The sequence below is a fragment of the Nymphalis io genome, chromosome 16 (genome assembly GCF_905147045.1).
Source record: "Nymphalis io chromosome 16, ilAglIoxx1.1, whole genome shotgun sequence".
In the NCBI taxonomy this organism is placed as follows: Eukaryota; Metazoa; Arthropoda; class Insecta; order Lepidoptera; family Nymphalidae; genus Nymphalis; species Nymphalis io.
This window is the reverse complement of record NC_065903.1, coordinates 6,515,348-6,528,814: the sequence shown is the minus strand read 5'-3', so window position 1 is coordinate 6,528,814 and position 13,467 is coordinate 6,515,348. Positions and strand designations below refer to the sequence as shown.

The window sequence follows — 13,467 nt, the reverse complement described above, 5'->3', positions numbered from 1 at the left end:
TTTTTTTTGATAATAGTCGGCTTTATATTAAAAAAAAAAAATACTTTTTAAGATACTTCAGTTTTGATTCCCAAGAAGGAAATTAATTCAGACTAAGTATAAGATTTATATAATATACACTAAATTCTTATATTTTGCTATATTGTTATAATTGAAGTTATATTTTGTCACATTTTATTAATTTACAAACAATATAAACAAAAAATACTTAAGTAATTATATTTGTATAGCGTAAAAGTAAAAAAATCTGTATGTTTGTATTAAATCATTAATGAATTTTGCCTGGAAAAGATCTCTTTCTTGTTACATGTTTTCAAAGTAGCGTCCATTTGCTTTTAATTTTCTAAATATCATTTTAAAGTGAACACTCAACAAACCTTTTACCACAATTGTACCAAATGATTGATAAAATTATTATTTAAAAAAATTATATAAATAAGAAGTAAAAATATAATTTATATATATAAATATCTTCATTATTATTATTTTTTGGGCATGCGTATAAAATATTTTTTTTGTAATAAATAAAATGAAGAAACGAAGATATTCAAGTCAAATGTAGAATAATAAAAAATATATATTTATGTATTTTAAAAATTTATTAAAAAATAAAAATAAAACAATCTAATTACAAAGTCTTTTTTACAAGGAAGGTCTAGTAGTTTAACTCTAAATCTATCGAACATACGCTGGTGCATATCCGTAAGGGGTGCGTAGTAGGGGCGCAGGGGCTGCACCGTATGGGTAAGGAGCAGCGTAAGCAGCTGGAGCAGCGTACGCAGCTGGACCAGCAAAAGAAGTAGGATAACCATAAGGAGCAGCGGCGTATGGTGATGGATACACAGATGAGGGAGCAGCAAGGTAGGGTCCAGCTGCAAGAGGAGCCGCAACAGCAGCTGCTGGTGCAAATCTTGCGGCGATAGGCGCCGCAAACGGACCAGCAACTATTGGGCTTATTGCCTTATTTACCACGCTAATTTGGGAAGCGTATGGAGGTATATTTTGAGGTACAGCATGAGCATATCCCACATGAGCAGGTGCTGCTATTAAAGGAGCAGCAGGAACTGCTGGAACAACAGCACTGCATTCAGCCCCGACGAATACTGCAGCAATGAGTGCGATCTGTAAAAAGAAAATGTTCCTTTTTATCTATAGTACAATTAAAAATAATAATAATCAAAATAATTAGTAAAATATAAATAAAAAAAATAAGCAATGCTTACAGATTTCAAGGAAAACATTTTGCTTGTTTTTAGAAGTGGACCTTCCTTATTGAAAAGAGGATGCGAAGTGTGTCTAACATCAAAAAGTTAAAGCCTTATATACTTTGTATATTATGATTCAGATAACGTTCGACAAAATAAGCATTTGACGGATTGCGGTCGGTCGATTGGGATTCGCGAAGGATCGCGTGGAGAAATGGATCACATTGGGAAACTTTTTTCGCTGTGTTTTTTTGTCAATGCAAGTTGCAATAAGACCTGCATACTTATTTGTTTTATGCACACAATGAAAATGTTGACAGCGTATGTATGTTAGGTTTAATTCTTGTTACTATTGTATACAAAACTCTAGTAACAAAAATTACAATGATAAAATAGTAGGATCCTAGATAATCTAATAGATATATATATATTATATAATTAAATATATATATTATATATATAATATATAAATATATATATAATTTTATATTTGATTTACTATTTTATAGCATAAAATTTAATTCTTATTTTGACTCGTGTCGATATAATTATAATTATTTAAAACCATGTGATGTGATTTTTTTTCTGTTATTATTTAGGTTTACCTTGTTACATTTTATTTCGATATCATCTAGTTTTCTAGCAGTTTACCATACCAATGTAAGTTAAGCTAACAATAATCCTAGATGTAATTTTGTCTTGTTTTAGCGTAATTATAATTATAGAAAACTAATACTAAACTTATAATATAACGAAAAATAACAATTTTTTTATGAACATATTTTTTCGAAAATAATCTGGTTAAGTTAGTGCGCGCTCTTAGAATATCCAATTATTCTAGTAAATCGGAAAAATAGCAGATTATAATTTAGTTGCTTAAGCATTTTTTATTATATAATTTTATATATATATATAACATATAAAATATATAATATATATAAAATATTTGATATATGTATATATATATATATTTTTAAACTACCCTAAATACTAATTCTAGTTAAATTACTAGTGAAGTTGTTAGTTATCGAGGAAGTAATTTTCCCTTTCGGTCGTTATATAATCTACAGTGAAATTGATGTACACAAAGTTTAAATTAGAATGCAATGACCGTCATTCGAGTCTGGGTCAAACATCGTGGTGCCAACAGCGATGTCCTGCGCATTAGTTACCTACGTATTCGATGTACGTACCGTTGCTCAATGAAAGGAGCATTTGGTATAAAATGTGATGGTACCTTCGAGACGACACAGTCCATCGAATCCTTTAGTGAACTTACAAGTGAGCAGTCACCAAAACAAGCAAAATGATCGCCAAATTTGTTGTAAGTATTTATATATTAATAATAAGAATATTTTGAGTTAAGGAAATAAAATGTTATTCATAAATAAATAAATTCTTTACACTATAAACTATTTCTCCATGAATATATTTCAATGTTGTGATATTTTAAAGGTTATCCTGTCCATCGCCGTCGCTGCTGCCAACGCCGGAGTGTTGCCGGTCGCTGCTGCACCTGCTGCGCTTGTGGCTCCAGCAGTGGCGCCCGCGGCATACGCTGTGGCTCCTTATGCTAGCTCGTACTCTGCACACTCTGTCAACCACGCTGTTGCTGCTCCAGTTGTCGCCTCTGCTCCAATAGTAGCCTCTTCTCCTTACGTCGCAGCTGCCTCTCCCTACATTGTCAACCCTTCTCCATACTTCGCATCAGCTAGATACATCTCTGCTCCCTACTACGTATAAGCAAATTTTGGCGTTATCATTGCCCAGTGACTTGCTCAAAAAAAAGCTGTGTTATTTTATATATGTAGATATATGTATATATTATATTAATAAATAATATTATTCCATAAAATAACGTCATTTCATTTGTAGTTAATTATTTCTTCACTTATGCAAATGCATAATTAATACCTCGTTAAAATCTATAACATTATTAGTTGTTTTTTTATATTATACTTTTAATACATGACTAAAACACAATAACGTTATTACGTCATCTTAATAACGACAAAAGTTATAAAAGCTAGTAATGTGTGAGTTATTAATACTCATTATAAATAAACTAATGCCTGTATCGTGATATGAAATGATAACAAGCTGACCACCGATTAGTGTCATTGAAACGCCCTGCCCTCGTTTAGCTAACATAACGAGACATAGACAACTAGAACCATAGATTATTTCATATAAAAATCTGTTGGACTTATTTATTATATTTTTTTGAGATTTGATATGTACCTTGTATTGTATTTTTGTCAAAATAAAAAATGGTTAAGCACCTAAATTATAATCTGCTATTTTTCCGATTTACTAGCATAATTGGATATTCTAAGAGCGCGCACTAACTTAACCAGATTATTTTCGAAAAAAATTGTTCATAAAAAAATTGTTATTTTTCGTTTACATTGACAAATTATCTAAAAACCTTTATTGTGCACATAGACTTTTTTATATAAAATAGGAAGGCGGACTAGCATATGGGCCACCTGATGGTAAGTGGTCACCAAACGCCCTTAGACATTGGCATTGTAAGAAATGTCAACCATCGCTTACATAGCCAATGCGCCACCAAATTTGGGAACTAAGATTTTATGTCCCTTGTGCCTGTAATTACACTGGCTCACTCACCCTTCAAACCGGAACACAACAATATCAAGTATTGCTGTTTTGCGGTAGAATATCTGATGAGTGGGTGGTACCTACCCAGGCGAGCTTGCACAAAGCCCTACCACCAGTCAATTTTCAAATCAAATTTCTTCTTTTAAAGTTTGAATATACCATTTATTTATAATTTAAATATACTATTCGTCCCTGCTTTACACGGGTAGAATAAGGTTCTAAATAAAACGTTTAAATATCGTTACATTATGCATATAACTCTATTAGTTTACGTGGTGCACGCCAATAAGCACCAAGTTGGCATGATTTTAAACGAAATCTTCAACAATCATCGTTATATTTCAGAAAATTTAAGCCCAACATTTATTAATTACACACCTGAAACTTCCTCATGAATCACTGCGTTTATGAGAGAAAACCGTATGAAAAATCGGTTCGTAGTTTTTGAGTTTATCGCGTACAGACAGACAGACAAACATGGCGGGGGCACTTTGCTTAATAATATGTAGTAATTTATTCTGTATCTAATGAGTAAATACTCTGCAAATTCTCGTAAATCTATATAATAACTACTGCTCTAAAAATGTCATATGTTACAAACAATTTTCATAAAGGTAAAGATTAATAAATTTTTGTTACTCATAGCTAGGAAAGTGTGTTTTATGTGGATCAAATACTTTTGATCGTCTCGTGATATAATTATAAAATTATAATTAATTATTACTAAGTTATAAGAAGTGACCATATAAACCTTTAGGTATACCATATAAAACTTTTTTTAAATCCTATAAAAAAAAACTTGTAGTTATAATTATTAGCAGTTAAAAACAAATCTTTTATATCTACAAACTTTTATTGTATGTATATTTATAATATTTTGTTTATGTAATGATTGGAATTACTAGGTCATTAGATAATTATTTTTCAGGCATTATGAAGTGTATTTAATTCGTCAACTTGCTTTATATTCTTTAAAGGTTTTTGATAGTGATCGTATTGTAAAATATCAAAATCATTTTATCACCGTAGATTGCGTGCATGGAATGAGTGGAATTAAAAATAAGTTCAACAGTACAACCAAGTGTTGAAGGTACAGTTAGCAAGAAAATTATCAGGAAATTTAATTTATTTTACTTTTACTTTTAAAGGATTTAAGATATAACTAAAACAAATATTTGAAGTACTTATATTATAAAGATTAACACCATTGTTATTTAAGAATATGTATTACTTAAAGATATTGTCTACTAACAAAACCGCGGTTTTGCCAGCGTGGAATTTTTGACAAAAATCCTTTAAAATCTGTCTTTTCAACGCACATACCGCATATTCAAATATACTGTAAAATATTCAAATAATTAGGCGGCAGCGATAATCTTAAATAAAAATGTTTGTTTTGGTTTTGGTAGCTCGAAAATAGACTTATTAAATTAAAAAAAAAAAGACAGTTATTTTTAAATCACAGACAGGCAATTTTATTTTATTTATCTGTATAGTGTTTATAGCTTTTTTTATTAAAGTAAAAAAGTCAATAAAGAGTTTATTGCCGTTTATTTTTATAAGAATATACATTTTAGTTGGTTATAGCTTAACATTCAAGGTAAGCCTGTTAAATGATTTTACATGTGATTTAATCGACATTATAATATGTCCTTCGCAGTTGGCTAATCTCTTTTGAGAGTGGCCGCCGTGGCCTAAATCGGTCCGGAGGACATTTTATTTAAGGAATATTAATAATTCCTAATATCGCCAATGCTGTGCCTATAGTTACACCCTTCAAACTGGAACACAGCAAAACTAGTATTGCTGTTAGACGATAGAGCATGTTATGAGTGGGTGATACCTACCCAGATAGGTTATCACACAGCCATGATAACTAACACCGTGTAAAATACCTGTAATTATATCGTTTATTTAAAATTATTTGTCATGTTTAAAAACAAAGTGACAAATATATAACAAATAAATTCAAGGTACACTACCTTGAATTTGTGTTATAAAACAAAATAAGTGAACATTCGAATGTCAATGATGTAATAGTTATGTATTGTTATAATGATTTGATAAATTAAATACAATTTGAATCGATATTAACAATCGTATCAGCCTTTTTTTGCCGTCCACTGCTAAACGAAAGCCTCCCCCATAGAACGCCAACCATCCCGATCTTGGGCAGTCCGCATCCATCCCGAACCTGCCACCTTTTTTAAATCGTCGGCCCATCTTGTCGCAGGGCGTCCTATACTACGTTTGCCTAAGCGTGGTCTCCACTCTAACACGTGTCGGCTCCATCGGCCATCAATGCGCCTGGAGACATGACTAGCCCACTTCCACTTGAGCGAGCTAATTCTATGTGCGATGTCGATAACTTTAGTTCTCTGGCGAATGTCCTCATTTCGGATTCTATCTGCCAGAGAAACCCCAAGCATCGCACGTTCCATTGCTCGCTGAGCGACCCTAAATTTGTGGACCAGTCCTACGGTAAGTGTCAATGTTTCGGCACCGTAAGTCATTACAGATAGGACGCACTGATTGAAGACCCTGGTCTTAAGCGACTGTGGGATCGACGATTCAAAAATATGACGTAGCCTCCCGAATGCCGCCCAGCCCAAACGTATTCTTCTTTTAGCCTCCTTCTCAAAGTTGTGCCGGCCAAGTTGTATAGTTTGGCCCAGGTAGATATATTCCTGCACAACTTCAAGTGGAGAGCCATTTACGACCACTGGTCTCGGGGATACATGACGGTTTGCCATAATTTTGGTCTTTTCAATGTTCATCCCGAGACCTACTTGTCTTGAAGAATTGCTCAGGCTGTTTAGTATCTCTTCCAAATCCTGCAGAGCCTCCGCCATGATGACAATGTCGTCGGCAAATCGCAGATGTGTAATGTGTTGGCCATTTATATTAATGCCGCGTCCGTTCCAATCGAGCGTCTTGAAGACGTCCTCCAATGCATTATTGGATGCATTATTATTATTACATAAAGAGTTTCAGTGAGATTACATCTCCCTGTCTTACCTCGCGATGCAATTGGATTGGTCTTGTGCTCTGATCTTGTACTTGGACGGTCATGGTTGCGGCTTCGTACAAACACTTCACCACCTGGACACACCGACAGTCAATTAGGCATCTCTGCATGGATTCCAGAACAGCCCAGGTCTCGATGGTAACGAAGGCTTTTTCGTAGTCCACAAACGCTAGGCATAGAGGCTGATTATATTCCTCGGTCTTCTGTATTATTTGCCTTAGTGTGTGTATGAACCGTGTGTATGTACTTCAGTACCGTAGACCATGTGGTCTCTTCAAAACCCAGCCTGTTCCACGGGTTGGAAGTCATCGAATTTTCGGGCAAGACGATTCGTGATTACCCTCGAAAACAATTTGTAAACATGGCTTTTGGCAATTTGTAAAAGTGAAATGGGGCGGTAGTTTTTCAGAAGAGCTTTATCGCCCTTCTTGAAAAACAGCACCACCACACTTCTGCTCCATATCTTCGGTGTTATACCGCCAGCTCTCTCAGTACTGGTGTGGATCCTGCTTTGAGAAGCTCTAGTAATTCCGTCATCTCCTGGAGCCTTGTTGTTTCCAAGTTGCCTGAGAGCAATCCTAATCTCGCCCAAATCGATGTCGGGAAGATCGTCTGATAGGTGGCGTGTTAGTCTGGCTCGTGGGTCATCCGCACTGTGTGACTCAGGTGGAGGTACTCGTGATGAGTATAAATCGCCATAGTACTTTTCGACTTCAGCTAGAATCTCTGGTTTTGAGGTGACGGTTGTGCCTTGTATGGTTCTGAGTTTTGTCAGATGACAACAGGAGAATATTAATAATATAAACTCATTTTATAAGTTAATATTCTGAAATCAAAGCAATTTTTTTCGTCTTTAGTGCAGACTAACATTATTTTATTATAATGGGGTAAGTTACTTTAATATTCCGGTATAAAAAAATATGGCAATTACACAGTAATTTTCACGAGTCATACGCTAATGCTAAAAATATTAAAATTGATTTGGATGAATTATAAATAATGTAGTTGTTTAGTATCCTATTGCATTTTTTTATCTATCGCACGTTGAAAAAGTTTTAAAAAAGAACAAGTTACTTTTACTGATCACTTTGAAGGATATGGTTTATTATTATAAAATATTAAATCATTTAAATGATAAAGCATACCTTTATTTTATGTAAATGGCCATCAACAATATTTGCCTTTCACGTCAGCTAAAAAGTATGTATTTAAGAAAGGGTGTAAAGCTAAATTGCTGTTTTCATTTGATTTCGCAAAGATAAATCCAGTCTGAAGTTAAAAATAAAATATCGTATGTAGATTATATTTTTAACTCAACATTACATTTTCAAGGGTTGTGTTTGATCAAAAATTTGATCCAGGTGAAATCTGGTTTTTTGCTAGCTTTAGTCGTGCTCTTAACCAGTTTTTAAAACAAAAATATTAATATAATAATTTCAATTTTATACAAATATTATAATGTAATATGTATTTTAAAATTACATTTCTGTATTAAGTTGTTTTTCTGTCGCTACCGAGATATCAGATTAAAATTGATATCGATGACCTAGGCCCAGCTGGAGGTAGGGTTAGACAGATTTGGCCGAGTTATGTCTCTAAGTACTATAAAAGCTCGGTAGTTCTAAGCCCTTTTCACATTCATACATACTCCCTTCTTCTTCGGTTCTAAGTAATCCTTTCATCAAACCCTCATCAAAATGTATAAGCTGGTAAGATATAAAAATCATTTTTATAGCATAAACTTTTTTTTAACTTATATTACAGAATAACGAACAATAACTTAATAAAACAATAAATATTAATAACAAACAAATAATTATATTTCATTTTAGATTATAAATTGAAAATAAATAAAATTGGTTTGATATTTTATATGTATCTGAGAATAATAGAAGCTTTTTTTATGTGTCTATATATTTATTAATGTATGTTCGTTAATATATCCTCCGTCTTGCAATTTGTTGTGATACCTATTACATATGTATATACTACTAAAATATTCGTAAGTTTTTACAATATTATTATATAATCCGATTTCGTATACGTTATCTATATACGTTATACTTTTATCGAGGAAAGTTCTAAATGTTTCGGCAATACTACACAAACAGACATTTCTCCTCATAATAAACGCAACAAAATCAAGTTTTCGTGGTCAGTCGGCGCCATGATTTTCAAACATGCCGAACATTCTTTGAAAAAATAACGTATGTGAAACCGGGTTATATAATAACAATAATATTAAGCCTTCAATTTAAATAATATTTTCTTAATCTTATAAATCTTTCATTATATTATTAACATCAATTTTCAAATTCTAAATAAATAAATGTTCATTAATTTAATTATTTACTTATTGTATTATAACATTTTTTTCTATCAACCTTTTTTTGCAATAATATTTAAAATACATTTATAACAAGTGCTTCGTTATAAATATTTTTTTACAGGATTTAAATCGGTAAATTACCTACGCGATTCTACATAGATGAGTTTTTATACAAGTTATACTAAAATTCTCATTGCATGAGTAAATAGATTAGAGATTTATGTCTGTCATTTCGGTAGGCCGTGAAAGTGACCAAGTTACAATATCATGTCGAGTTTTTATTGTCTTGAACTTGACATTCTCGTTAACGGCAACGACCTGTCGAGGCCAACTTCTTATATGGTATAAAAAGCGTAATATTACTCGTTACGCGTAAATAGACGCCGAAAATTGAAACTCTCGAAATTAACGACATCCAACACCTAACTTCGTCCGCGTGAAATATAATGAGATGCTCTAAGATCAATAAATGTTTTTTTTTGTGGGTCTCACAGTAATATACTTTTTTTTAATTTGAAAACATATATATGCTTAAAAATTTCAATTATATTTATCAAAATTTCGCATAAAAATTATCAATCATCGTATATTTTTAACATTTATTAATCTGGGAAATTAAACTAATATTATTCAAAAGGTGTTGTACCCTCCATGTGCACAAATAAGAGTTCGAAGAATTAGGTGCAAAATTGTGTGCAACGCCTATTAATGCTTTTTTAAATTTGTCTTCAATTTATGAATTGAAAAATGCAAAAGTACCCACGTGATTGTTTTATCGAAACAAATACCTTGCCTCTAATGATTTAAATAATATATATACATATAGTTTCATATAGTAAACTTGTTTCTTATATCTCTATCCGTTTGAATCGAGCTTTATTTTGTTCACTTAATAAATTGATATGTATGTACATAGTTAGTTTACTTACTAGATAATCAATATTATTCACCTTTCAATTAGTTGTGCGAAGTGAATTCCACGGTAATTGGTATTTATTTAAAAAATATATAACGATGTAAGCGCATTTTTACTATTCTATAACACACTGAAATAAAATTTTAATAACTACTGATACTTGCGCTATGGGTATACCTGCCCAGTAGTACTCTACTCATTCATAAGTTTTCCTACCGCCAAAATACTCCCAACGTGTAACCCAAATATCACGCAAACGGAGTTACGATCTCATGTCGTATAGATTAAGTATTAATACGCATACGCCTACTTCGTGACTCGTGATTGTCCGAGGCAGCCTTGTTAGAAAGGACATAATACTAGATATTTAGATCAATAAACCTACGCCACCTTTGAGTCTAAGTTTGCTTAATAAACATTGACATTTAAAAAAAACATTATATGTATTATATACATAAAATATATAATGGTAAAATATTTTAATCATTAATACTGTATTTCTTGTAACTAACTTTACGAAGGCGTTCCTGTTTTGCTTTTAATTATACTGACAAAAATATAAATAACGCACCTATAACCAATTTCATTTGCTCTCGTACATAATATTTATATTATTAATTGAACATTTCAATAAACAAGGTTCTCTTTAAATCATTCTTATCGTATTAATGTTCGCATGGCTAGCTAAAAATACCTAAGTGGTACAGAATAGAAACTACTATCAGGTTCTAGTGACTTATAACGATTATGTTTTGTGGCATTCACTTTAAAGGACACAATATGATCGATACGTTACATATTAACATAGCTTTATAATAACTATATTTAGAGTACACTATGAAAATAATGTAGCTAGCGTAAATTACTTGTAATAACATAGATGAATTGAACTTCTTACTATAGTTTAATTTAATAATGCTTCATTTTTATACAAAAGTGTCATTCGAGTTCAATATTTTTTATAAGTACGTAAGTAAGTACGTAAGTAGTAAGAAACGTTCCTGTTTCGCAGAAGCATAAACGATGCCTTCACATATCTACTACTCTAGTCTTGGGTAGATCGTCTTAGATTATTGAATAATAAAAAAAAAAAATTAACACAACATAGTATATTTATGTTTAATAATTTTCATTTTTAATATTTACGTAATTATATTTAAACTATTTATAATTCGTTTTTGTATATAAATATGTAATAATAATAAGTACGACCGATAGGCAGCTGATATTAACGTATACTGTGTCTCCCCTTACATATCTGTGTTATTTTTATCCACTAAATTAAAATAAATCTCACGAGAAAATCAAATTACATCAATGTAAAGAAAAAAACCGAGATGGCCCTGTGGTTAGAAAGCGTGACTTATTAAAATTATTATTAATGTGAATTAACCTATGATCCTGTTTTCAAATTCGAGCAAGCACCACTGAATTTTTTTGTGCTTAATTTGTTTTTATAATTCGTCTCGTGCTTGGCAGTGAAGGAAAACATCGCCACATGTGTATTCCACCAACCCGCATTAGATCAGCGTGGTGGAATAAGCTCCAAAACCGCTCCCAAAAAAAGGGAGAGGAGGCCTTAACCCAGTAGTTGGACATTCACAGGCTGTTACTAGACTACAATGTAAAGAGTGCTTGTATCTATGCAAACAAAATTGCTTTATATTCTTTGAATAGTTACAGTGAATATTTTAATATTTTGTTATGAATCTTTTGCAATTGGATTTTTATTTCTAGTCACACCTTCAGTTAATTTTTGTACAAAATCGTTTTTTTTTGTACAAACACACAGTTTGTCCATATATATCTTCATCAATCCATCATTTGCTTGGTGGCAGGGCTTTGCGGAAACTCATCCGAGTACCTATCATCATATATTCTACCGCACATTTTATACTACAGGCACAAGATATCTAACATCGAAGTTCCCAAAGGTTGGTGACTGATTGGCTGTAAGGAATGGTTAATATTTCTTAAAATGTCTATGAACGGCGGTGACTACTTATGGTCAGGTGGCTTACATGCCAAACTGCCTGCCTAATTCAATAATAAAAGCAATATTAGTTACTATATAAAAACTTTTAAACACCTAACCTTCGCCGTAGTCTATTCATATCTATTATATTTTTTGTATATTTTCAGGTCGCATTCGCCGCCCTTCTGGCTGTTGTAGTCGCTAGCCCCGGCTTAGTTGCACCCATTGCATCTCCTTGGGGACATGGTCTCGTTGGTGGCCATGCTGTGGTCAGCGCCCCCATCATTAGCGCCCCCATCGTCAAACAAGCCGTCCCCGTAGCCACCTCATACGCTAACACAGTCAGGGTACATATAAATATACTAGTTTTATATATATTTAGCACACATAATTAAAAATATTCGAGTCATATTATGAACCACAGCTTATTTAGAACATTTCGTCTATTTATTTTATTTGTTGTTATTGGCTAGTTAGACGAATTTACACCGAATTTTTAAAGTTAATTCAATATTTAATTTGTCAATATTAAAAAACTTATTTACTAAATATTTTCATATTAGAAACTTGTTAATTTATATTATTAGTTAATAACAATACTATCAATTCACGGCGATTTCAATTTCGTTAAATTTTGATTTAAGATACCACAGTTGGTTTCAATTGATACTCGTATTAGCGCTCTCCATTTTTTAAAATCTATATTTAAAATTATTTATAAAAAGTTCTAGGGTTATTAAAAAAATAAATGTAAAATGTTTTCCTACAGATCGCGAGCCCTGCTGTTGTAGCTGCGCATGCACCGATTGTTGCCGCCCATGCTCCCGTTTTAGCCGCTCCTCTCGGTCATGGCTTAGCCCATGGCTGGTAAGCGACAAGCTTACTGAGCCTCACATTACTCACATGGCTTCAGTCAAGACACGCAACAGTCAATTTTATTTAATTCATAAGTTATGCTCATTGGAAAATTTGTTTGGATATACAAAATAAATTAGATATTTATTTATAATTCGCATGTTTTACTCCTCCATTTTTTTATAATATTTTCAAATATCATCACGTATGAGTCTGGTTATTTTTACTTAAAAGATTTATATAAAGCTTCTCTTTATAGGTCAAAATTTATTTATTTTTAGGATGAAATAAAAACCTGTTTGAGATAATATGTGCAACTATATCTTACTGTCTGGCTATAAAGTAATTAATGACACAGCAAACAATAGTGGATACACCTATGTCCATTTATGGTACAAGTATTCCGCATACCATTTAATGTGACCAGTATCTGTCGGTGTTCTATATAAACTACGAGCTGTTATTAAAAAAACAAGCAGCGTATTGAATTATATTACTATTTAGTAACTTTAATTTTTCTTAACAAAGTTTTGTTAA

At 32.2% G+C, this 13,467-nt stretch overlaps 3 protein-coding genes across 3 annotated transcripts; 2 read left to right on the top strand and 1 right to left on the bottom strand.

Annotated features, from left to right (window-relative positions):
* Positions 1 to 675: 675 nt before the first annotated feature.
* Positions 676 to 1,258, bottom strand: LOC126774586 (cuticle protein 38-like). The gene is made up of 2 exons (XM_050496159.1): positions 1,224 to 1,258; positions 676 to 1,122 (listed from the first exon to the last, which is right to left on the bottom strand). The coding sequence occupies exons 1-2, from the start codon at positions 1,239 to 1,241 to the stop codon at positions 676 to 678; spliced, it is 465 nt and encodes a 154-aa protein (XP_050352116.1). The 5' UTR covers positions 1,242 to 1,258.
* Positions 1,259 to 2,469: 1,211 nt separating this feature from the next.
* LOC126774593 (cuticle protein 63-like) lies at positions 2,470 to 3,031 on the top strand. Its single transcript, XM_050496166.1, has 2 exons — positions 2,470 to 2,529; positions 2,661 to 3,031. The coding sequence occupies exons 1-2, from the start codon at positions 2,512 to 2,514 to the stop codon at positions 2,946 to 2,948; spliced, it is 306 nt and encodes a 101-aa protein (XP_050352123.1). The 5' UTR covers positions 2,470 to 2,511; the 3' UTR covers positions 2,949 to 3,031.
* A 5,471-nt stretch (positions 3,032 to 8,502) lies between these two features.
* Positions 8,503 to 13,084, top strand: LOC126774594 (larval/pupal cuticle protein H1C-like). Its single transcript, XM_050496167.1, has 3 exons — positions 8,503 to 8,564; positions 12,243 to 12,422; positions 12,845 to 13,084. Exons 1-3 carry the CDS (start codon positions 8,553 to 8,555, stop codon positions 12,944 to 12,946), a joined length of 294 nt encoding a protein of 97 aa, XP_050352124.1. The 5' UTR covers positions 8,503 to 8,552; the 3' UTR covers positions 12,947 to 13,084.
* Positions 13,085 to 13,467: the final 383 nt, after the last annotated feature.

Bases quoted from the DNA above. Each gene is read 5' to 3' on its own strand.
- LOC126774594 (XM_050496167.1), top strand. The intron at 12,423-12,844 runs GTACATATAAAT...GTTTTCCTACAG, and splicing joins CATACGCTAACACAGTCAGG to ATCGCGAGCCCTGCTGTTGT.